General features: G+C 36.6%; 1 protein-coding gene across 8 annotated transcripts in view; it reads right to left on the reverse strand.

The window, feature by feature from the left end:
* Positions 1 to 211: 211 nt before the first annotated feature.
* LOC128704930 (unc-112-related protein) overlaps positions 212 to 26,095 on the reverse strand; it is a 452,607-nt gene continuing 426,723 nt past the window's right edge. For all 8 annotated transcript variants that reach the window (XM_070104385.1, XM_070104378.1, XM_070104383.1 and 5 more), the window contains one exon: positions 212 to 5,661. In XM_070104385.1, coding sequence (XP_069960486.1) covers positions 5,551 to 5,661 — 111 coding nt within the window. In that variant the 3' untranslated portion in view covers positions 212 to 5,550. The remainder of the gene's footprint in view (positions 5,662 to 26,095) is intronic.

The following is a 26,095-nucleotide window of genomic DNA, read 5'->3' on the forward strand; positions in this document are numbered from 1 at the left end:
GTGTGTATATATACTGTGACCTTGCATGCTTATGAGACAGAAAAATAGATACCAGCAATCCTACCATCATGTAAAACAATTACAGGTTTTCGTTTTACACTCGCTTGGCAGGACGGTAGTACCTCCCTGGGCGGTTGCTGTCCACCAACCTACTACCTAGGACACTTATATCTACCATACATATATTATCAGGAAGATATAAAACACAACATCTAGGAATCACATGTATTTGGTAAATTCATTAGCAATGATCTTCCCTGGTACAAGGACCACTTACATCACTATGGTGAAGACATTCATGGAAGTAGAGAAGCCCAGTGTAAGCTGATAAAATGAGCAAAACTTAAAATAAAAATAGTATTTACAGATTGTCAAACATTCTGCCTATTTACATTGATATGAATAATAAAAATGAGAGACTAGGAAAGGGATTGAAACAGGTATATATTTGTCACATTAGTAAGGTATAGTAATGGTTTCTATGAAATATGAAGAAGGAAAAATTGAGGTTTTCTTTTAGATTGACTAAGTTTCCTCAGTGAAACATGAACTAACTCTTTAAATTGGATTGACAATAAAAATATAGACTGAGGTATTAAAAACAGTAATCTTATATTCTGACTGATGTGTATACATGCGTGTTCAAATTATTATACATTCCAAAACACTAAGATATATCAAACACCACCTCATATTTTCACAAATTAAAATACATTTTCAGGCAAATTAAATTTAGGAAAGAAGTCTCTTCTTCAAAAAATACTGAATTTTAGAAAAAATTTCAACTTCAAAATTTATATCAGAATTCCAAAAACTACAGCTTTGATTCAAAACTACAATATATTACTGAGGTAAATATACAATGTAGCTAGACAGTCATCTGGCTCTTCTTTAAGAGTCTTGCACAATATAAGGCCATTAGGTGTGTTCTATATACTTTAGAGGAACAGAGTAATACAAATTATCACTAAAGAACGAGGAACTGCCTTAGTCGTGACAGTGTACGTCAAAATCACGTTAATATTGTTACAGAACGTGAGAAACTAATTTGTTGTTGAACTATAATATGAACATGCAAGTCTTTCATGTCAAAGATAAAAAAAAAATCCAAAGATATGCATAACAGGATTAGGTAATGTACAAAGTTTTTAAAATTGCTCAATATAACAGCATTATGCTTATATTTCTCACACAAAGAAACTGTCAAGACTACTCTCCCAGCACTTTAAAAATCTTGCAAAGAATTTCAATTCAGTATGAACATGAGCTACAAGGAGCTAGGGATAATTTCATATCACAATAACATGTGCATCACTACCATTCACCTGCTTCTGTAATGAGTCTATAGCGATACTAACCGTCTCCCAAGTATCTGGGAGATGGACCCAGCTCGGTATCAACTGCTCTTGCTTTGTCCTCCCATTTCATTCATTTACTATTCCTCGTGTACAAATACCACAAAACGAATGTTACACCTTGTGCAATAATAGAGTAAATTTCTCATTTCTAAAATAATATTTATATGGCTGCTAAACTTCTTTTACAGTGTCCAAGCAATTATATGAAACCTGGTTTTGATATAATTAATGGATAGTAATTTGATAGCACCTAGATTCACACATAAGAAAAAATGTATATACAGTGGAACCTCAAATATCAAACTGCTCCCAACTCAACCAATTATCTAAGTGTATTTTTCAAAGTGTTTTTTTTTGAGGGTCTGAAATAAACTAATCTAATTTACACTATTCCTGATGGGAATAAATTTGTTCGGTAACGGCACTCAAACAGCCGTCTGGAACGAACAAAGTTTGATATTTGAGGGTCCAATGTATGCATTAATAGAAGAGAGACAGGAAGGTTGAGTCACGACCCAAGAGTTTCCAAAGATGAGTGGAATGATTGACATACTGCCTGATTAGTTAATACTGCAGCATTTTATATATACCTCACAGATCTAAAAGATAAAAATTTATTTAATAAAAAAATGCAAGTTAAGAAATAAAAAAAGGGGCAAGAAATTATTAAAACATTAAATCATCTATATTATACACCATATCAAGAGAGTTCAACTGATGATATCAAGTCCTGCGTTAAAAAAAGGTAGAGGAGCATAATTGTTAAAAATGTATGAAGGATGTGCATCAAGTGGCATTCTGAACATCTCTTGGTAGCCTCGGACAAAACTTCTTACTCCCTCTCTCTCTTTCTCGTAACTTTACTCAGAATTATAGATTTATACCAAACACATTTTGCAAGATTAAAAGTTAGACAAGTGGGTCCAAATTCCCAAATTAACAACCCTTGCATTTGTAAAGGTTATGATTATGGGGGAGTATGAATACAAATTATAAAGTAACCTATTGAAATACAGTACACAGATACCGTATAATACAAGCAAGTTCAGCATTAAATGCTCAAGTAGGCACCATTAATAAGGCTGCACTTGGCTGACATTATTGATCGCAGATTTCATCCTGGTAATCTCGTCCAAATATACCACTGTCCGGCATGGTTCACACAACTCAGAGAACAATCTATTATGGAAACTATACAACTAAGGACATATTCTAAACATCTGGACTGAAAGCAAGCTTAAAAATGCACCATTATCTTTTACATACATCTTATCACAAAGTGTCTATTTCTGGTTTATACACAGAAGCACAACTGTAATGATTTAATTTGTACAGACAAAAATTTTATGTTTTGTAGAATATGATGATCTAAAATACAAATAAATTACAATAAATAAAGACCACTAAAACTATGCAGTCAACTTATATGTTTTTCTCAAATTTTTGTTCATGTTCATCCCTTAATCAAACAACAATGTTCATTAATGCCAGTGAAAAATGCATATTGATAAGCTACTTATTACTAGATTAAGTTTCATTAATACTTTTCAAATTCTACAACATCCATTTAGTTTCACAAATCACAAGATATTAATTTAAAACGGCATATAAACAAGCATTAACCTATAATGCACCATTACTATATAAGACACAAGAATTTATGCAATATTTTGTATGTTATTAAACCACTGTAACTGACTGAGTATTGGGGATTTCCATCAGTGGTTCTATCCTCGATCACTGGATCCCAAGTTACCATAAGAGGAGGCATCCCTTATATTATATAAAAATGTATACATACACTATATATTGTATACATATATTTATTTTATGATTGTCTACTATTTTGAGCCTAAGGAGATCTAGTGCAAATTCAACAAAATCCTGAGCAAGATTCTTAAACAATCTTGGCCAAGGCTTGATCACACTATATCTATATATATATACAGTAAATTCTCTCATAAAGTGCACATTTCTTTCATATTACCATAAAGTTTTAACTCAAAGTTGATAAAACAGACACGTATGTAACACTTACATATCTTTATTATAGAAATATTTTCACCCCACAGTGGCTGTAGGAATGACTGCATCAAACTCCTTCTGATCTTCACCATTCTTCTTCATAATGGACTGATAGTCATTGTTTAGCAAAACGTTTTCAAGATGTTGCAAATGTCTCTAATTTATCAACTTATTGGTTCTCTGAACTATTTATCTACTTTAACTGAAAGGTTTAAAAAGGTGACTCAGGTATGAAAATATTTCTGTTCAGAGATTTCTACAGCCTGAGGAAAGCCAGCTGCTGACTGGCTTACTAAAGTCTGTGAGAGTCTCCCTATAAACCTTAAAATATAGACAACTTGCAGCCTTCTACCACACAGTAGGCGTATAACCATCTTCCAACACTTCAATATCAACAAGCAAGTGGAACAGAGAATTTAAAGCAAGCTAAAACTCTTTCTACATTTTAGTATATTTTAAACTTATAGGATTTTGTAGAAAATTTATAATAGTCACTAGCAATGTATTAGCCTTTTATGGTTTCTTTGTAAACAACACCATGACCAAACAACAGTACACTACTTCAATTACCAGCTTCCCCAGGCCTTACATAGGTCAATTTATTTTTAGGTATATGATGTATAGTTTTAGATCAATAAGCAATAACATCTACATTGTAAGGTGTCAAAAACTTCATTATTTTTGACTTTAGAAATTTAAAATTTGACTTGGGGGGGGGGGGGGGGGAGAGAGAGAATGTCAATAATATAATAATCTAACCTTATTTCCCCATGTTTGTCATATTACATAATGTGAAATTACATAATTCATCAATTTCAGGAACCTAATCCTTGAATTATGTGAGAATTCACCGTATTTAATAAATTAAAAGCATAAGCTGTGTAATTCAAAACATGAACTATATTTTCAAAAATTTTAAATAAAAATTACAATCTTTAACACTGCTTGTCTTTCACCATATTACAAGTTGTTCACACAATGATCTTCCATAATATGACTATATTTTATTAAAATAATAATGTGTAATCTTAGTCACTTTACCACAAAATTTAACTACTTAAACTCTGCATCTATATATATTAAGCATTCTAATATTTTTATGATTACTTTGTATAAGCAAGCAACAGACACAATACAAATTATAGTCATGCCTGTGTATATAAAACTGCTTCACTCTCTGTAGTGTTACACATGTAATCTTTATACATATTGGAAGCCATTAAGCATAATTACATTTGTCATGATATCTTACCATAAACAATACATGAACTAAACAAAAAACTCTTAAGATTCAAGTAATTGCATCAGCATTGGAAAAATGATTTCCAGTCATTTTCATAACTAAATATTTAAGCTATTATTAGAGCCTCTCCATTTAATTTTTGTTCTGTTTTATAGTTCTTGTGCACAATGTTTTGTATGTAAAAACACTTATATAGTATTTTTTTTGGACAAAGTTTCATTTGTGATTTAAAATTCATCCATATTTTACCTAACTTTGTGTCTGGTTTCAAATTCATGTTCCAAGTGTCAACATCTAAACTTAAATAAATTAATAGTTTTGTTAATAAAGTATTAACTCACACATTACTGGTGATAAACTAATCAAGTGGTAAGTCTCACATTATTAGTGATAATGACATGATCAAACTGCACTACAAGTAACGTACCAAGAATATTCTTTGTGAAAACAAAGTTTAATACATTGTAATAAGATATATGCACTTCTTATAAAGTGCCTTTGCTATTAAATGGAAGATCTCAACATTTTAATAAACTTTCAAAATTTATACATGAACTAACTTTGCATAATGTGTCATAAACAACATTCATAAAAACAGTGGGCTTAAATTTCTTTATACTTAACTAGCTCATAGCAAACAAATTTATTTCGTAACTGTATGTACTACTGCCATGAGTAATTATTTATGGAAGCATTAGAATCTTCAAGCCATTAAAATGGCAATGGAAGAAATTTGAGTAAATTATATTTTTTAACTTGAATAATTAACATAATTATACTGTACTTAAGGTGATATTAAAGTAATAAGCCTGAGTGTTCTCAGTCAATAATACGTATTTCAGTTCCACAGATATTCCTGCCATACTAAGCTGAAACTTTAATGTATTAAAATAATCATTTGAAGGTCACTGAATTCTTGTTACTTCAGACCCATCCACCTGTCAATTTGTGAAACAGTTCATCGTTGAGATTCTGATTGGCATCTTTTGTACGCATGGAGAGGAAGATGTAGCCACCAATGAATTCATGCACAACCTGGGGAAGTGAAAACATATTATAAAAAGGAAAACTATACTGTCAACAAAAAAAAAAAAATATATATTGATCTAATATTTTCTATTGAAAGCACATGAAATCTGCACTGAAGATCATTTTACAGAATCAAAATATATACTTAGTAGCCAAAGGAACTTCTGCAATCAGGCCCTCATCCACCACGAGGCCTGGTCATGTACTTGGCAGCAGGGGCATTGACCCTCGGAATACTCCAGGTAGGTATACATACCGGCTTAATCAGATTGAGATATGGAATGTCTTCATAACCGACACATGGCTTTCATAATCAAAAATGATAAAATACACCTACCATCCAACTTACAACCTGCTCGACATACGACCTTGTTGTCTGTGCCAAATTTCTGGGAAATACGCAACTGTTTGTGTTGTACACAGAGTTTATCCTAAACCTTACGGTATAAAATACATCACTAACAGCATAGAAAATAAAAAATGAAATACCAAAATAAAACAATAAAATAAAGTCATTACAAAAATGTGATGTTGATATTCAGTAGTAAAGTTAGGAGCCAAACAGACGGCCTGAGCTTGCTACCATCTGCAGCTCGTAAGACTGCCATCCCCACGAGCCCCTTTGGTGCGGGACAGATGGTACACCAGAGGCCTAGCTTCTCCCTACAAGCCCCATGAGGGCAGGGAATGTGGCTAGGCCTGGGGACACTTGGTCCCAAAGATGAGGAGGTACTTGTACCTCCTCCCAAAGTCTCGAGACACTCCCCAGATAGGGAGCCAAAGCCGGGAGAATACCGGCGAATAAAAAAAAAAAAAGTAGTAAAGTTCGACTTACGTCCATTTTGACTTACGACCGGTTTCTTGGAACCGAACTTGGTCGTAAGTTGGATGGTACCTGTATAGTGGTAGTACACTATTGCTTTCCATGCTTCTTTACCTCAACATCTACACATAATAATATCAATCAAGTGCTAAACCTGAAAGGGTTATATTTACGTAATGTTTTATTTACATACAGTTCTTTATCTTTCTTATCTCTCTACTCATTGTTTTCAAACAAAGTTATTTTAAGCTTTTTAAACATTTACATAAAAATGCTTCTCAACCCTTTCAGGGTGGGTCCCATTGTACTACAGCTCTGAAGCCCAGATTGGTCCTGTTGTTCCAAGTGATGACCTCAGCTCACTCAAATAAGCTGTGAATGGTAAATTTGACCCTAGATATGAAACAATGTGTCTATGCAATAAGTGTGCACCATACAAAAAAAAAATCTGCAGCACGCAGTGCATTATGGAAAAAAACTGCCATCGAATTGTTGGTTTAAAACAGTGACTTTGCAGTGTATTTTTGTATGTTTTTTGTTGTATTCTTAGATTCTTGGTTTCATTTGATAGACTGGAAGATATATTACAGAAACAGAGATGATTTTAATAGGTTTCAGGACTGAAAGTAACTAGAAACTGAACTCAAAGTAGAGGAAATGTTCAATTTTTTTTAATATTCCGGACTACACAACTTTCATCACTAGTCCAATATGCATCCAACTACTCTTCCTAATGTGTTCACAAATGCACTGACAGTATTTATACAATTATTACAAAAATACAATAGTCTGCATAACAGTAAATCTTCTTTTTTGTGTGTGAATAAAAATGAAATAGGTTAAATGAAATAGGCTAACTTACTGATCACTTTATTGGGTAGTTGAAATAGGAAAATGGGCAGTTTCTTGTACTCAGTCATTAGAATAGGAAGAATACTAGGGAAACAGTTATGAGTTTAGTCAACTGGAATAATAGAATTGACCAAAAATAGGGCTCAAAGCAGACGAAATCACCGATGCATAAATATTTACGAGATTGTTAACTTTACAAGAGTGTAATTCCATAAGTTTTCCATCAAATTTTGTACTTCTGGTTTCATTACCTTCAGAAAAAGATTATCTATAATTTCATAAGAATTTTTTTTTAAATTCTCTGACCCTAAGAGCAAATTTCAGGTCAGGAGTTCCAGCCCTGAAAGGGTTAATAAACCTACTCATTGACTGGTGTGCACTTAGTTCTCTCATTTACTTCACTGGAATGCTACACATGAAACAGAATAACAGTGCTCAAAAGGATACCTTTTGCTCAGTTACTGTAGCATTCTTATGAGTTAAAAATAGTTCCACTGTACAGCTAATTTTCTTCCCCTGCTGTCTTCACCTGCTGTCTTTCTAGAAGTGTGCTGACACCCAAGTTTAGATTACCTACTGTTACGCAGGTTTCTGTATTGCATTGTAATATGTATAGTAGAGAAGTGTGTCATAATTTTATAAACTCAGTTAAAATTGTAAACCATAGTTTTATAAATAATGCACTGTAAATTAGCTCAACTGGCACTGCTCTTCCTACCTCCATAATCCAAGTCTGGCTAACCAGTCTCCCTGAATCCCTTGAAAAAGTCACCTTGCTCACACTGCAACAGCATATCAGTGTTGCACGACCCCTTGAAAGTTTAGCACTTAACTTTTTTTTTTCAACAAACTGGGTGACCCAAAAAGAAAAAAGTAAGTTTCTCTCTTTAATTAAATTTACTGATGTATACAGGAGAAGAGGTTACTAGCCACTTGCTCCCAAGGCAAAATATTTTAGTCACCTACGACACGCATGGCTTACAGAAGAAGAATTCTGTTCCATTTCCTCGTGGAGATAACAGGAAATAAACAAAAACAAGAACTAGCAAGAAAATAGAAAAAAAAACAGAAGGTTGTGCATATAGATATGCTCATATATGCAAGTGTAGTGTGACCTAAGTGTAAGTACAAGTAGCAAGACATACCTGAAATCTTGCATGTTTATGAGACAGAAAAGACACTAGCAATCCTACCATCAAGTAAAATAATTAAAGGCTTTTGTTTTACACTCACTTGACAAGACAGTAGTACCTCTATGGGCAGTTGCTGTCTACCAACCTACTACCTAGGAGCATTTAATTTGATTATAATAAGAGGCTTTGGAAAGGGTAGGGGGGGGGTGTAGATTAAGAGTTTACAGTGAAACATATAGGTGAACAGTATTTAGATAAGGGTGAAGAGGTTTTTGGGTATTTGTGGATTTGGAAAAGGCTTACAATAAGGTGGATAGGGGGCAAAGTGGCAGATGTTGCAAATGTGTGGAATAGGAGGTAGGTTATTGAAAGATTGAGGCTCAGGTTAGAATATGTAGGCCTTAGACAGGGACGTGTGATGTCACCATGGTTCTTCAATATGTTTATAGATGGAGTTGTAAGAGAAGTGAATACTCAAGTGTTGGCAAGAGGTGTGGGGTTAAAAGATAAAGAATCTAGCACAAAGTGGGAGTTGTCACAGTTGCTCTTTGCTGATGACACTGTGCTTTTGGGAGATTCTAAAGAGAAGTTGCAGAGGTTGGTTGATGAGTTTGGTAGGGTATGTAAAAGAAGGAAATTAAAAGCAAATATAGGAAAGATTAAAGTGATGAGGATAAAAAAAAATAGGTAATTGAAGACTGGATATTAGATGCGAGGGAGGGAGCATGGAGGAGGTGAATGTATTCAGACATATGGGAGTGCATGTGTCAGCAAATGGGTCTATGAAAGATAAGGTGAATCATAGAACTGACAAGAGGAAAAAGGTGAGTGGTGCTCTGAGGAGTCTGTGGAGGCAAACAACTTTATCCATGAAAGCAAAGAGGGGAATGTATGAGAGTATAGTTATAACAATGCTCTTGTATGGGTGTGAGGCATGGGTGGTGAATGTTGCAACAAAGACAAGGCTGGAGGCAGTGGATGTCACATCAGAGGGCAATGTGTGATGTGAATATAAAGTAGAGAACTCATAGTTTGGAGTTCAAGAGGAGGTGCAGGATTACCTAAATAATATCCAGAGAGTTGAGGAGGGGTTATTGAGATGGTTTGGACATGTAGAGAGGATGGTACAAAACAGAATGACTTCAAGAGTGTATAAATCTAAAGCAGGAGGGAGTAAAGGAGGTTTTGTGTGTGAGGGGCTTGGACCACCAGCAAGCATGCATGCATGAGCATGTTAGATAGGAGCAAATAGAGAAAAATAATTTTTAGAACTTGACGTGCTGTTGGAGTGTAAGCAAGGTAACATTTATGAAGGGAATCATTGAGACCAGCAGGCCGGACTTGATTCCTGGAGATGGGAAGTAGAGTGCCTTCAATCTGAAAGAGGGGTGTTAATGTTGCAGTTTCAAACTGTAGTGCAAGTGCACCTCTAACAAGACAGTGATGGAGCGAATGATGATGAAAGTTTTTCTTTTTTGGGCCACCCTCCCTTGATGGGAAACAGCTGATGTGTTAACAAAATAAAAATTAATAAACAGCATGTCGATTAATAACAACTTATTTCCAGTCACTCCTCTTGTACCACCTCCCTTAAATTGTTCCTGGGATAACCACTAACCCCTCTTACCTTCCACCAAAGTCCTAAATGATATTATAAGCTGGGAAGATATACTAAGCAAAACAGAAACCAACTTATGCCTAGAACAGATTAACTCGGTGGCACTCGATGTATGCTCCTTTAAGAAAAAGGACGAGTAGATGTAAAATAGAAAGAGTCAGGTGCTCCCTTTACAGGCAACGAAACAGAATAAAAGAGCGGCTAAAAGAGGCCAATATATCTGAAATGCATAGGAGTTACTGGTCAGAGAAATAGCAAACATCGAACTTAAGTTAAAGGAATCTTATAGGAGTCAGGAATCGCGGGAAGAGCTAAAAGCCATAAATGAAATCCAAAGAAACCCAAAGTATTTCTTTTCCTATGCCAAATCAAAGTCGAGAACAACGTCCAGTATTGGGCCCCTACTTAAACAAGATAGGTCCTACACAGATGACAGCAAGGAAATGAGTGAGCTACTCAAGTCCCAATATGACTCAGTTTTTAGCAAGCCGCTAACCAGACTGAGAGATGAGAGAGCCACAGAATTTGGTTAACACAAGCCTATCTGATGTTATCTTGACGCCAAATGACTTCAAATAGGTGATAAATGACATGCCCATGCACTCTGCACTAGGGCCAGACTCATGGAACTCAGTGTTCATCAAAAACTGCAAGAAGCCCTTATTACGAGCTTTTACCATCCTATGGAGAGGGAGCATGGACATGGGGGTCATCCCACAGTTACTAAAAACAACAGACATAGCCCCACTCCACAAAGGGGCAGTAAAGCAATAACAAACAACTACAGACTGATAACACTAACATCCCATATCATAAAAATCTTTGAAAGGGTCCTAAGAAGCAAGATCGCCACCCATCTAGAAACCCAGCAATTACACAATCCAGGGTAACACGGGTTTAGAGCAGGTCGCTCCTGTCTGTCTCAACTATTGGATCACTACGACAAGGTCCTAGATGCACTACAAGACAAAAAGAAAGCAGATGTAATATATACAGACTTTGCAAAAGCCTTCGACAAGTGTGACCATGGCGTAATAGCGCACAAAATGCGTGCTAAAGGAATAACAGGAAAAGTTGGTAGATGGATCTATAATTTCCTCACAAACAGAATACAGAGTAGTAGTCAACAGGGTAAAGTCCAAGACGGCTACGGTGAAAAGCTCTGTTCCACGTGGCACAGTACTCGCTCCCATCTTGTTTCTCATCCTCATATCTGACATAGACAAGGATGTCAGCCACAGCACCGTGTCTTCCTTTGCAGATGACACCCGAATCTGCATGACAGTGTCTTCCATTGCAGACACTGCAAGGCTCCAGGTGGACATCAACCAAATCTTTCAATGGGCTGCAGAAAATAATATGAAGTTCAACGATAAGAAATTTCAATTACTCCGATGTGGTAAACATGAGGAAATTAAAACTTCATCAGAGTACAAAACAAATTCCGGCCACAAAATAGAGAGAAAAACCAACGTCAAAGATCTGCGAGTGATCATGTCGGAGGATCTCACCTTCAAGGGCCATAACATTGTATCAATCGCAGCTGCTAGAAAAATGACAGGATGGATAATGAGAACCTTCAAAATTAGGGACATCAAGCCCATGATGACTCTCTTCAGGTCGCTTGTTCTATCTAGGCTGGAATATTGCTGCACACTAACAGCACCTTTCAAGGCAGGTGAAATTGCCGATCTAGAAAATGTACAGAGAACCTTCATGGCGCGCATAACGGAGATAAAACGCCTTAATTACTGGGAGCGCTTGAGGTTCCTAAACCTGTATTCCCTGGAATGCAGGTGGGAGAGATACATGATTATATACACCTGGAAAATCCTAGAGGGACTAGTACCGAACTTGCACGCGAAAATCACTCGCAACGAAAGCAAAAGACTTGACGGACGATGCAACATCCCCCCAATGAAAAGCAGGGGTGTCACTAGCACATAAAGAGACAATACAATAAGTGTCAGGGGCCCGAGACTGTTCAACTGCCTCCCAGCATACATAAGGGGGATTTCCAATAGACCCCTAGCAGTCTTCAAGCTGGCACTGGACAAGCACCTAAAGTCAGTACCTGACCAACCGGGCTGTGGCTCGTACGTTGGATTGCGTGCAGCCAGCAGTAACAGCCTGGTTGGTCAGGCTCTGATCCACCAGGAGGCCTGGTCACAGACCGGGCAGCGGGGGCGTTGACCCCCGGAACTCTAAACTCCAGGTAAACTGTCATTCTCTTTCTTCGTCGTCTCTAAATGCCCAGCATCCCCTCCTTAATTAACTCTCAGAATTATACCCTTTATGACCCCACACTGTCACTGAATTTGAGGAATGAGACACTTGTGAAACATTTGGGAATCTTTATTGAGGAAACATTTTGCTAATCCATGGACTGAAAACATCGACTCAAGGCTGAGGGACTGACTACCTCAAAATCCTTCTCATCTTCCACCATTCTTCTCAGTATTGGACTGAAGAAGGCATTGGCTGGTAAAATATTTCCTCAATAAAGATACCCAAATGTTGCACAAGTATCTCACTTCTCAACTTGTCAGTTTTTTAAACCATTTACATCACTGTCTTGTAATTTCTACACAGTGAACCCTCTACATAATATTCCCACCACACATTCCTCTCAACCATGACAACTCCACTGCCTCTAGCCTCCTCTCTGCAACTTTCAAAACCCATGTCTCACACCCATACATCTCATCCTTTCCAGGTGATGTGATTTCTTTAATAACCACATAGAAATACTTTAAATACCTTTGAATGAAAGAATGATATTTAAAAATACAGTGGAACCTCTACTTACAAGTTTAATCTGTTCAATGACCTTGCTTGAAACTGGATTTGTTTGTTTGTTTGCAGAGTCAATTTTCCTCATTTAAATTAAATGAAATGGAATTAATTCGTTCCAGTGGAATTCCAGGCACGAGAAAATACTTTAATAATTTCCCTAATATCAACTCTACAACTTATTTATCTATCACAATTCATGACATAATAAACAATATTAATAACATAAAAACATGATATATACACTAGAATGCAATAACATCACAGTAAACAGGTGATTTCAGAATATGCAAAACAACCACTGTGAAAGAATAGAGAAATTCCAAGTGCTTTCGTGACTACTCACATTATCAAGGAACAATGATAATGTGAGTAGTCACGAAAGCGCTTGGAATTTCTCTATTCTTTCACAGTGGTTGTTTTGCATACACTAGAATGAATAAAATACATGTCATTAGGTATGTGGTTAGTAGTGGTGACAGTAGCCATTGTTGTTGGAGTTTATAGGGCCACCACAGCGGCCATTCCTGCTCCTGACTGACTACATGTGTAAAGAACCTAGGATAACCCAAAAAAGTCAGACAGAGTGACTTATAAGTGCTACACTTAATTGCTACACTCTTAATGATACACTTTGCCACTGTTGCTTCATGTTGTCTGCCACTGCTGCTTCATGTTGTCTGCCACTGCTACTTCATGTTGTCTACCACTGCTACCTCATCATGTCTACCATTGATGTCGCCAAAGAATCAAACATTTCTGCTATTTTGAGCTGAATTTCAAGGTACTTTTCATCGTGAAACCAATTAAAATCATATTTATTTTTGTAGTATATCTTCCATTATATTACACGAAACCTAATAAAACGAGAATACAACCATAAAAACCATATGAAAATATACCGCTAAGGGGAGGCTAATGGCTGAGACGTCAACTCTGTTATTTATGATCCAATTTCTTTCATTTTTGGTGTACATTAAGAAGCATCTTTTCATCATACATTGCCCAAGTTGTGTTAATGTTGCAGTTTAAAAACTGTAGTGTAAAGCACCCTTCTGGCAAGACAGTGATGGAGTGAATGATGGTCAAACTTTTTCTTTATCGGGACACCCTGCCTTGGTGGGAATCAGCCAGTGTGATAATAATAATAAAAAAGTTGCCAAAGTTTCAATAAGATAGTCCAACAAACAACTGAGATCCAATTCTCTATATCAAGAGCAAGACCCCCTCACCAGTGTCAATTAACCTCCCTTGAGTCCCGCTCGCATCTGGAAGCAAAAAGTCGACCGAGCAGCTGCTCGTATCTGGAAAAGCTCGCACGTGGATGTACTCGAAAGTACAAGTTCCACTGTACAGTGGACCCCCGCATAACGATCACCTCCGAATGCGACCAATTATGTAAGTGTATTTATGTAAGTGCGGTTGTATGTGTATGTTTGGGGGTCTGAAATGGACTAATCTACTTCACAATATTCCTTATGGGAAAAAATTTGGTCAGTACTCGCACATGAACATACTTCGGGAGTGAAAAAATATCGTTAACCGGGGGTCCACTGTATTTGAAAGCCTTAGAGTTGCTCCAGATATTCAATAATAAACAAAACTAATATACAGTACAGAAAGCTACTAATAACCATCATCATCTACTTTTGAACACCATTTACCACATTTACTCAAAAAAAAAAAAAAAATCAAGAAAATTTGTATATAGCACAGTCTGTCCTCACTTAGCAACGTACAGTGGACCCCCGCATAACAATCGCCTCCGAATGCGACCAATTATGTGAGTGTATTTATGTAAGTGCGTTTGTGCGTGTATGTTTGGGGGTCTGAAATGGACTAATCTACTTCACAATATTCCTTATGGGAACAAATTCGGTCAGTACTGGCACCTGAACATACTTCTGGAGTGAAAAAATATCGTTAACCGGGGGTCCACTGTACTCGTTTACCGGCGAATCAGACTTATGAGAGGATCTCTGACCAGTATGAATATCTAAATAATGTATATTAGAGCTGATTTCCTCTATTCTGTTTATTACAGTATAGTCTCTCTTCATTTACCAATGTATTTGTTTACCGACAACTCGGAGTTACGACGGGTTCTCTGACGAGTCTTTATTTATTCATTAATTTGAACGTGATACAGTCAAGTACAAAAGAATACAGTTAATGCAGCATGCTAAAGCCACTTGAATGCATAGCATTATGGGCAGGCTTAAAATTAACTTAAGATTAACTAAGCAATGATATATTCAGTGGTACAAAAATTATTGTAAAACAGATAACAATTTAGTACAAATGAGTATTACAAAGACAGGTCATATGGTCATTTACTGTGTTGCTGTGTAATCAGTAGAATGGAGTATTCTGTTAGGTAATGAAGTTAAATACTAACAAAGTCTGATTGGGTCACAGGTTGACATTCATGAGATACAATAATGAGATACATATATGAGATACAATTTATGAGATACAATTATTCAGTATTTATTTAGTTGTGGGTGAGTAAGTGATTTTTGTACACTGTATGACAACTTGGGTCATGAACAGGTAGTGCAGCATCTCAGCATCAGGCATCTCATCTCCTTCCTACAACCACTCAGTACACTAGCTTTCAAAGTCTCCAAGACTACATATTTGCACAACAGGAAAATGGAACAAGTACAAAAAAAAACTCATTGTAAAGGGGTCAGTGATGTGTCTCAGCGTCGAGCAATCTCCGAGACTAAATATTTCATCTATAAATTTGTACTTTATTGTGCATCCCATAGTAGAAGATAGAGTTACAAGTGCTGCAGCAGCACCTGGAAGAGAAAAAACATGAGGAAAATGGAACAAGTACCAAAGAAGTTCACAGTAATGGGGTTAGCTGGTGTGTTCGTGTGTGTGTTTACATTCTCGGTGTATTGTGGCAGCTTAAGAAATGATACACCCAATGAACAAGGTATGTCGATGGTAATAATAATTATAATCGCTCTGGAGTGCTTTAAATGTCAGCTACCAAACCTATACAAAATATGAATGGCATTTAAAGCACTTCAAATTATTTATTATTATTATAAATTATAATTATTATTATAACATTATTATTATTATTATTATTATTATAAATTATTACCATCGACATACTTTGTTCACTGTGTTTAATCTTTTAACCCTTTCAGGATCCGTCCCGTAGATCTACGGCTTTACGTTCAGGGTCCAAACTGTAGATCTACGCCATGAGCTCAGCTCACTCTAATAAACTGAGTGGTAAATTTGGGCCTAGATATGAGAGAATACATCTATGTGGTATGTGTGCCCCACATAAAACAAATCCTGCAGCACACTGTGTATAATGAGAGAAAAAAACTGAGACTGTTTTTCGTATGTTTTTATAGTTGTATTTGCGATTACTTGGTCTCAATTGATAGAACAGAAGACATATTACAAAAATAGAGATGATTTTGATTGGTTTTAGCACTGGAAATGGCATGAAACTGAGCTCAAAATAGCGGAAATGTTAATTTTTTGCCAATGTTCAAGAGTAAACAAATGACCTCACACGTCTAATACACGCCAGCTGGTGGGTCTAATATACATTCACAAATATGGTGATGATATTTATACAATTATTACAATATTGCATGACAGTAAATCTTCTATTTTTTGGTGTGAATAAAAATTCATTATGTGAATAAAAAATCAAAATGGAATTTATTTGTAAAGCCTCAAAACATAACTAATGAACAGAGGAAATGTTAGTTTAGTGCCAGGAATACCTGCATTGTTTATTCTAGATCCTATTTTGAAATTGGAATATTTTGAACTTTGTGTTAAATTGGTCAAATTACCAATTTCCTTTCACTTTATTTTGTAGTTGAAACAGTTGATTTGGCAATTTCTTGTGCTCAGTCGATAGAATAGAAGCAATACTAGTGAAATAGCTAAGAATTTGGTTGACTGGAATAATGTAATTGGCCTAAAATGGGAGTCAAAGTCGGCAAAATCGCTGATTCGTAAATATCGCTGACACGTCAAAATTCGCAAGAGCATAATTTCATCAATTTTCCATCACATATGATACTTTTTGTTTTATTACCTTCACAAAAAGATTCTCTACCATTTCATAAGAAAAAAAAAAAAAAAATTTTCTGAAAATTCTGGGACACTGGGGCACCACTTCAGATTTTGGCCTTGACCCTGAAAGGTTAATATGCCTTGAGACAGAGAGCATAGCATATGACTCGGAAAAAAAAAGATAGGGAAAAATCACACTATTTTTGCATTTTTTCTTGTGGCAAGAGTGATCTAGGAGTGTTTCTCCTGATGTAAACACAGTTTTCTTTCTACCCCATTCACATAATATGGCATATAGTATTCATTCACATAATATGGCATATAGTATTCATTCACATAATATGGCATATAGTATTCATTCACATAATATGGCATATAGTATTCATTCACATAATATGGCATATAGTATTCATTCACATAATATGGCATATAATATTCATTCACATAATATGGCATATAGTATTCATTCACATAATATGGCATATACGTAGTATTCATTCACATAATATGGCATATAGTATTCATTTCAGCATCTTTATTACAGTTCTAGGGTATTTATTGTGTTTCTAATATCAATTTGGAATAAATGTAATAAATTAATGAATAAATTAACCCCTTGACTGTCGCAACTCCAAATCCTGAAGTGTCTCCTGGTGTCGCAAAATATTTGAAAGAAAAATAAAAAAAAAAAAAAATTCTCATGAAATGATAGAGAATCTTTTCCCGATGATAATGACACCAAAAGTACAAAATTTGATGGAAAACTTACGGAATTACGCTCTCGCGAAGTTAGCGACCTCGGTGACATTTACGGATCGGCAATTTTGCCCACTTTGAGCCATATTTTTGGCAAAATCCATTGCTCCAGTTCACCAAACTCATAGCTATTTCTTTAGAACTCCATTTGTTCTATCGATTGAGTACAAGAAACTGCCCATTTACTGATTTCAACTACCTAATAAAGTGGTCAGAAATTGGCAATTTGGTCAATTTCATACAAATTAAAAAATGTCAATTTCAAATTAGGGGCCAAAATGAACAATGCAGACATTCCTGGCACTAAAATAACATTTTCTCTGTTCATCAGTCACATCTCCAGGCCCCTCTTATAATACTCTTGTTTTCTATTTTGAATTTTTATTCACACAAAAAATAGAAGATTTACTGTTATGCAGACTACTGCAATATTGTAATAATTGTATAAATAACGTCAACCCATTCGTGACTGCCTATTACAATGGCTAGTTGGACATTTATTCAACAATGACATCATTTGTTTACTCTTGAACATCGGCAAACATCGAACATTTCTGCCACTTTGAGCTTCATTTCAAGATCCTTTTCATAGTAAAATCAATCAAAATCACTTTTATTTCTGTAATATGTTTTCAATTCTATCAAATGAGACCAAGAAAACGAGAATGCAATCATAAATACTATACGAAAATACACCTCAAAGTTTTTTCTCATTATGCACTGTGTGCTGCAGGATTTTTTTTTACTGCGCAAACTGACCACACAGACCCATTCTCTCACATGTGGGCCTACCAGCTTTCTCCTGCTTGATTTGAAGCCCCAAGAATTTTTGAGTATATATACATCAAACACATTGGCTCATAAGACGTGTATATATATGACCAAAACAGTCAAAGGGTTAATACTAATATTAGCATACTTACACAACATTTTATTAGTGCTACAGTTAACATCCGGCACCCACGACAACTAATGAGATACTGAATGTCGCTCCTGGCCTCTCCATCTCTCATTTAGCTCCTTCCACTCCGTAATGATATTAGATGGTGAATTTAATGTATTAGACAGAAAAATGTAAAAAAAATTAAAAACTTGAAAAAAAATTTGAAAATTCACTACATATTTAGATGTATATTACTCACTGTGTCATAAAAATAATTTTTGTAAAATGACTATAATTCTTTGTAGAAACATGGTACAAAGATGATACTTATACCAAAATGTTGCTAGATTCTTAAGCTATTTTTCTGTAGGCTTAACTCTTATGTGTATTTTACTTTTTTCTTGTTTTCTGTAATATATAAGAGTTATATGCAAATTAAAATAAAGTTATCAGGTTGTTTCATTTTTATTTTTTTCTTTCTAATATACGTATTTAATTCACCATTTGGCATCATTGCAAAGTGGGCAGAGCTAGCTATACCAGAGAGAGAGAAGCAGCAGCGTCTCAGTAACTCATAACTGCCCATGATGCATGGAAGTGTGTGCCTCTCACCACTATAAAATATTAAATAATTATACTATTACTATCAATAAAGGTTATCTACCTATCATATTTATTCCAGAATAACCCTTAAACTGTCCAAATGTAGATCTATGTCCACGTGCATAGTGCTCCGATCGTACATCTATGCTTCTTTTTTACATAGGAAAGCACGTAAAATCGGACGTAGATCTACGTTCTGAGCGCTACACACTTGGACGTAGATTTACGTTTGGACAGTTTAAGGGTTACTTTCATGTAGCCGGACCTGAGTCCTGGAAATGGGAAGTACAATGCCTGCACTCTAAAGGAGGGGCTTCGGGATATTAGCAGTTTGAAGGGATATGTTGTGTATCTTTATATGTTGGTTTAGAAAGATACGTAAGCAAACACTATAACATATTTATTAGAAAACGTTTTGGTCCTGGGACCTTGATCAGAAGTGATCAAGGTCCCAGGACCGAAACGTTTTCTAATAAATATGTTATAGTGTTTGCTTACGTGTCTTTCTAAACCAACTTGTCGGTATTTATTACCAAAGTTTATACCATCTTTATATGTATATGCTTCTAAACTGTTGTGCTCTGAGCACCTCTGCAAAAACAGTGATTATGTGTGAGTGAGGTTAAAGTGTTGAATGATGATGAAAGTATTTTCTTTTTGGGGATTTTCTTTCTTTTTTGGGTCACCCTGCCTCGGTGGGAGACGGCTGACTTGTTGAAAAAAAAAAAAAAAAAAAAAAATTAAGTATACCATAAATAATGTAGAAGCATAAAAAAGACACCCAAATTAAGAACATAAGAAAGGAGGAACACTGCAGGAGGCCTGTTGGCCCATACTAGGCAGGTCCTTTACAATTCATCCCACTAACAAAACATTTGCCCAACCCAATTTTCAATGCCACCCAAGAAATAAACTCTGATGTGAAAGTCCCACTCAAATCCAACCCCTCCCACTCATATACTTATCCAACCTAAATTTGAAACTACCCAAAGTCCCAGCCTCAATAACCCAACTAGGTAGACTCTTCCACTCATCAACTACCCTATTTCCAAACCAATACTTTCCTATGTCCTTTCTAAATCTAAACTTATCTAATTTAAATCCATTACTGCGGGTTCTCTCTTGGAGAGACATCCTCAACACCTTATTAATATCCCCTTTATTAATACCTATCTTCCACTTACACACTTCGATCACGTCTCCCCTCATTCTTCGTCTAACAAGTGAATGTAACTTAAGAGTCTTCAATCTTTCTTCATAAGGAAGATTTCTAATGCTATGTATTAATTTAGTCATCCTACGTTGAATGTTTTCTAACGAATTTATGTCCATTCTGTAATATGGAGACCAGAACTGAGCTGCATAATCTAGGTGAGGCCTTACTAATGATATATAAAGCTGCAGTATGACCTCTGGACTTCTGTTGCTTACACTTCTTGATATAAATCCCAGTAATCTATTTGCCTTATTACGTATGCTCAGGCATTGGTGTCTTGGTTTAAGGTTGCTGCTCACCATAACCCCCAAGTCCTTTTCGCAATCTGTATGGCTAAGTTCTACATCATTTAACTTATAAGTACTAGGGTTATGGGCACTCCCAAGCTTCAGAACCTTGCACTTATCTACATTGAACTGCATCTGCCACTTTTCTGACCAAGAATAGAGTTTGTTTAAATCCTCCTGAAGTTCCATAACATATACGTTTGAATCAATTATCCTACCTATCTTTGTGTCATCAGCAAATTTGCTCATATCACTAGTAATTCCCTCATCAAGATCATTGATATATATTATAAACAACAACGGGCCCAAGACTGATCCCTGTGGAATGCCACTTGTTACAGATCCCCACTCGGATTTAACCCCATTTATGGACACTCTCTGCTTCCTGTCAGTGAGCCATGACTCGATCCACGAGAGCACTTTTCCCCCAATGCCATGAGCTGCCACTTTCTTTAACAGTCTATGGTGCGGAACTCTATCAAAAGCCTTACTAAAATCTAAGTAAATAATATCAAACTCTTTATCGTGGTCAACAGCCTCAAAAGCTTTACTGAAGAAAGTTAATAAATTAGTTAGACAAGACCGGCCTCTTGTGAATCCATGCTGAGTATCATTAATCAAGCTATGCTTATCGAGATGCCTTCTTATAATCTCAGGTAATTTGCCTACAATTGAGGTCAGGCTTATTGGGCGGTAATTTGATGGTAACGACTTGTCCCCTGTTTTAAAAATAGGAATTACATTAGCCATCTTCCACATATCAGACACTACACCTGTTTGAAGAGATAAATTAAAAATATTAGTTAATGGTTCACAGAGTTCCATTTTGCATTCCTTAAGAGGTAATGAAGGGTGGAGGGCAGAGAGGGATAAAAAAAAAAGTGACTGCAACCATTACAGAAAACATTATGTGCTGTGCACCTTAAGGATAACTATAGATCACTCTTATCCCATGCAAAGGTGAAAAAAAGTGTGATTTTTCTCAAGAAAAGAATTCCCAAATAATCAGCTATACATGTGTTTCCTGGAATACCTCAGAAAAAAGTCACTGACTTATTTCATGTTGTATTACTGTTAACCCTTTGACTGTCGCAACCCCCAATCCTGAAGTGTCTCCTGGTGTCGCAAAATTTAAAAAAAAAAAAAAAAATTGTTTTCTTATGAAATGATAGAGAATCTTTTCCCGATTGTAATGACACCAAAAAAAACGAAATTTGATGGAAAACTGACGGAATTATGCTCTTGCAAAGTTAGCGACCTCAGCGCTGTTTACAAATCGGCGATTTCGCCCACTTTGAGCCCTATTTTCGGCTAATTCCATTGTTCCAGTCGCCCAAACTCATAGCTATTTCTTTAGAACTCCATTTTTTCTATCGACTGAGTACAAGAAACTGCCCATTTACCGATTTCAACTACCTAATAATGTGGTCAGAAATTTGCAATTTGGCCAATTTCAAGAAAACTCAAAAATATGACAATTTCAAAATAAGGTCCAGAATGAACAATGCAGACATTTCTGGCTCTAAAATAACATTTTCTTTGCTCATCAGTCATGTCTCCAGGCCCCTCTGATATTACTCTTGCTTTCTATTTTGAATTTTTATTCAAACAAAAAATAGAAGACTTACTATTATGCAGACTACTGCAATACTGTAATAATTGTATAAATAACATCAACCCATTCATGACTGCATATTAGAATGGCTAGTTGGACATTTATTGGACAATGGCATCATTTGTTTACTTTTGAACATTGGCAAAAATCAAACATTTCTCCTACTTTGAGCTCCATTTCTAGGTTCTTTTTATAGTAAAATCAATCAACGGTCGGAGTTTTTTTTCTCATTATGCATTGCGTGCTCCAGGATTTTTTTTATATGGTGCACACTGACCACACAGACCCATTCTCTCACATGTGGGCCTACCAGCTTTCTCCTGCTTGATTTGAAGCCGCTAGAATTTATGAGTATATATACGTCAAACACAGTACCTTGTAAGACGTATGTATACGGCCGCGACAGTCAAAGGGTTAATAATAAAAGATTCAAAGGAATTTCCCAGCAAACATAAAACTGAATGTTTTAATTTTGGGTGGTGACACTTTTGAAGTGTCAGTAAGGGGTGATTCCTCGATTAGCGGCAAATTCGTTTACCGACGGGTTCATAGGCCCCTAACTCCATCATTAAGTGAGGAGAGGCTGTATACAGTACACTAATTTATAAACATTTAAAAATATAAAAGAAATGTTATACAGGATCCAGATCCCAGATCTGAAACTTGTCCACAGTGTCCAAGAATTTAAAAAAAAAAAAAATTTTTTGTTACTGTTTTCTTATGAAATTAGAGAAAAATTTTCTGAAGGTAATAAAACAAAACATATGAAATTTGATGGAAAACTGATGAAATTACGCTTTCATGAATTTTACAACATCAGTGATATTTAAGCATCGGCAATTTTGCCCACTCTTGACTCCCATTTTAGGCCAATTACATTATTCCACTTGACCAAATTCTTAGCTATTTCACTAGTATTACTTTTATTTTATAGGCTGAGCACAAGAAATCACCCAGTCAACTGTTTCAACTACCCAATAAAGTGACTGGAAATTGGTAATTTGGCTAATTTCACACAAAGTTCAAAAAATAGAAGATTTACTTTTTGTGCAATACTGTAATAATTGTATAAAAAATGTCAGCACATTTGTGAATGCACATTGGACGCATAATGTCACTTGTTTACTCTTGAACTTCGGCAAAAATCAAACATTTCCACTAATTTGAGCTTAGGTTCAAGACATTTTCAGTACTAAAACCAACCAAATAATCTCTTATTTCTGTAATATATCTTCCATTCTATCAAATGAGACCAAGAGACCACAATGGCAACTGTAAAAAACATCCGAAACAACACCGCAATGTCACTGTTTTAATCCAAAAAATATGATCTCTGTTTTTTTCATTATGCACTGCGTGCTGCAGGATTTGTTTTATGTGGTGCACATTTACCACACAGATGTTTTCTCCCATATCTAGATCCAAATTTACTACTCACAGTTTATCTGAGTGGTGGTAGTGTTGAAGATGGCCAATGGGGGTGAAGGAGAATAAGGCCTACACTGTGCGTGGATGCCAGCCAACATTATCATATGGCCCACGAAATCGTAATGACATGATTGCAAACAAACCATGACCACGGGTTCAAACCCCACCTGTGGTATGGTAAGATTATCACATATACAAACCTCGAAAAGCTTTCAAAAACACGTCTAGCTCCAGCACCATGCTTCCAGTTAACTTAGAATTGATTATGTGTTGATGCATAGAATAATTAGTCATATGATATGGAAAAAACAATGTGGTGTTAATGTTAACAAGGAAGTGACCAGTCAGTGCCACCTCTCTCATGCTATGGGGAAGGGGGAAGAGGAGTGGTGTATAGGTGAAGATGAGGGAACACACTGGGGTTCAGCAGTGCACATACCCACATCTTTCATGGGTAAACAGATAATGTGTTTATTCTAAGACAGTGTGAACAATATATAGTAATCAAGTCTATGTGTAGTGTACTCCCCTCACCCCTCTCCCTGGGCTACCCCACACCCAACTACCTGTGCCTCCCCCACCCAACTGGCAACAACACCCCTACCGAGGAGGGCAGTTTTTCCCTCCCAGCCCCTCAAGCCCCACCAGGCCACCACGATCAAGTTCAAAACCTTCCATACTCTACATTTCCATGTACCATACCCCCCTATACATCCTTGCTCCATCCAGCATGTCGTACTCCACTCCTACAGTCTAGCTAGCCAGATGGATGCCAATCAGGAGGAAGCAAGCAGCCAGGGAAATGGCATGGCTGGCAATACTAGGAGAGGCAAGTGTCGGTCGTGTTTACAGCTTTGTTGTCTCAAATAAATAGTTTCCTCCACAAACACAGTAGCTGCCCTGGTCCAGGATGTCCTCCTGTGAAAAGTGATGATGCAGAGCCACTTCAAGCACCTGAACCCACTCCGACAGATCTCGTCAGATATCTTGAAAGTAATTGAAGCAACGGGTACCAGGACACACACACGCATCCCCAAAGCAGCCTGTCCACACGCAGCTGGAAAACTTATAGACCTCTTAAACAAAGTAAACGATGGTTCCACTATCCTAAATTCTGCACAAACCACCAAGGCATGGGGCAACCTGCTACTTTTTGGTAATGTCTGCTTAGCTGTGCCGGAAAGAAGGGAAAAGAGGCTAGCCTCAATGATCATTAAATCCTTAAGAGACTTTCCTAGAGGTGATAACCTCATTCGCCTTCCCCATCAATACAAAAATGGGAGAGGCAGAACCCCCACTCACTCCAATGACAGCAAAAAAAATCAGAGTCCAGGTGAGCAAGAAAATTGAACAAGGCAACACAGTGGAGGCAATTGGAATTATCACCAGTGAAGATACAGTTGCCCCCAGGGATGCTGACACTGCTGAAGCACTTAGAGGAAAGCACCCTGCCAACAAAATCAGGGGCACCAACAGTTCCAACACCTGTCCTCGTTGTGGAACCACCGATTGTGTAAAACTCGGACATTAACAAAACAATAATGTCGTTCCCATCTGGCTCTGCTGGGGGCTACGCTGGAATAAGGCCACAGCATTTAAAGGAAATGGTTAATCCAGTTATTGGGGAGATTGCAGAGACACTGCTGTCAGAGATCACAAGGCTCATCAACAATTCCTTGACTGGTCTGATTCCTGATGAAATTCAACCTTTCTTTTTTGGTGCATCACTTTGTGCCCTTAACAAGAAGGATGAAGGAATTAGGCTAACTGTAGTGGGCAACACTTTTCGCTGCCTCGTTTCCAAAGCTGCTGTCTGAAGTATTTGCACAGAGGCGGCCATGATGCTTCAACCAAACCAGCTTGGCTTTGGGGTCTCTTAAGGAAGTGAAGCAGTGGTTCATGCAACAAAGGCATATACCAACAACCTGCCTGAGGATAATGCAGTCATAAAATTAGACTTCAAGAATGCATTTAATCTCCTGAAAAGAGACATAGTATTAACAGCTGTACAATAACATTTCCCTGGTCTCTTTCCTTTTGTTTCGGCTGAATATAGCAAGGAATCAATGTTCCTGTTTGAAAAGCATGAAATCACATCATCAGAGGGTGTCTAACAAGGGGATCCTCTTGCACCATTTCTTTTTTGTATAGGGGTTAGGGAAATCACAGACAGAATGACCAGTGAGTTAAACATCTGGTTCCTGGATGATAGCACACTAGCAGGTACAAAGGGCTCCCTTCTAGATGATCTTACATAGGTGATAACACAGGGACAGGAAATGGGTCTCATCCTGAATCCATCCAAATGTGAAATCATTTCGGTCAATCAACAAGTGATAGATGCAGTGAGATCAAAACTACCAGGAGCATC

Source organism: Cherax quadricarinatus, chromosome 91, assembly GCF_038502225.1.
Source record: "Cherax quadricarinatus isolate ZL_2023a chromosome 91, ASM3850222v1, whole genome shotgun sequence".
NCBI classification, from domain to species: domain Eukaryota; kingdom Metazoa; phylum Arthropoda; class Malacostraca; order Decapoda; family Parastacidae; genus Cherax; species Cherax quadricarinatus.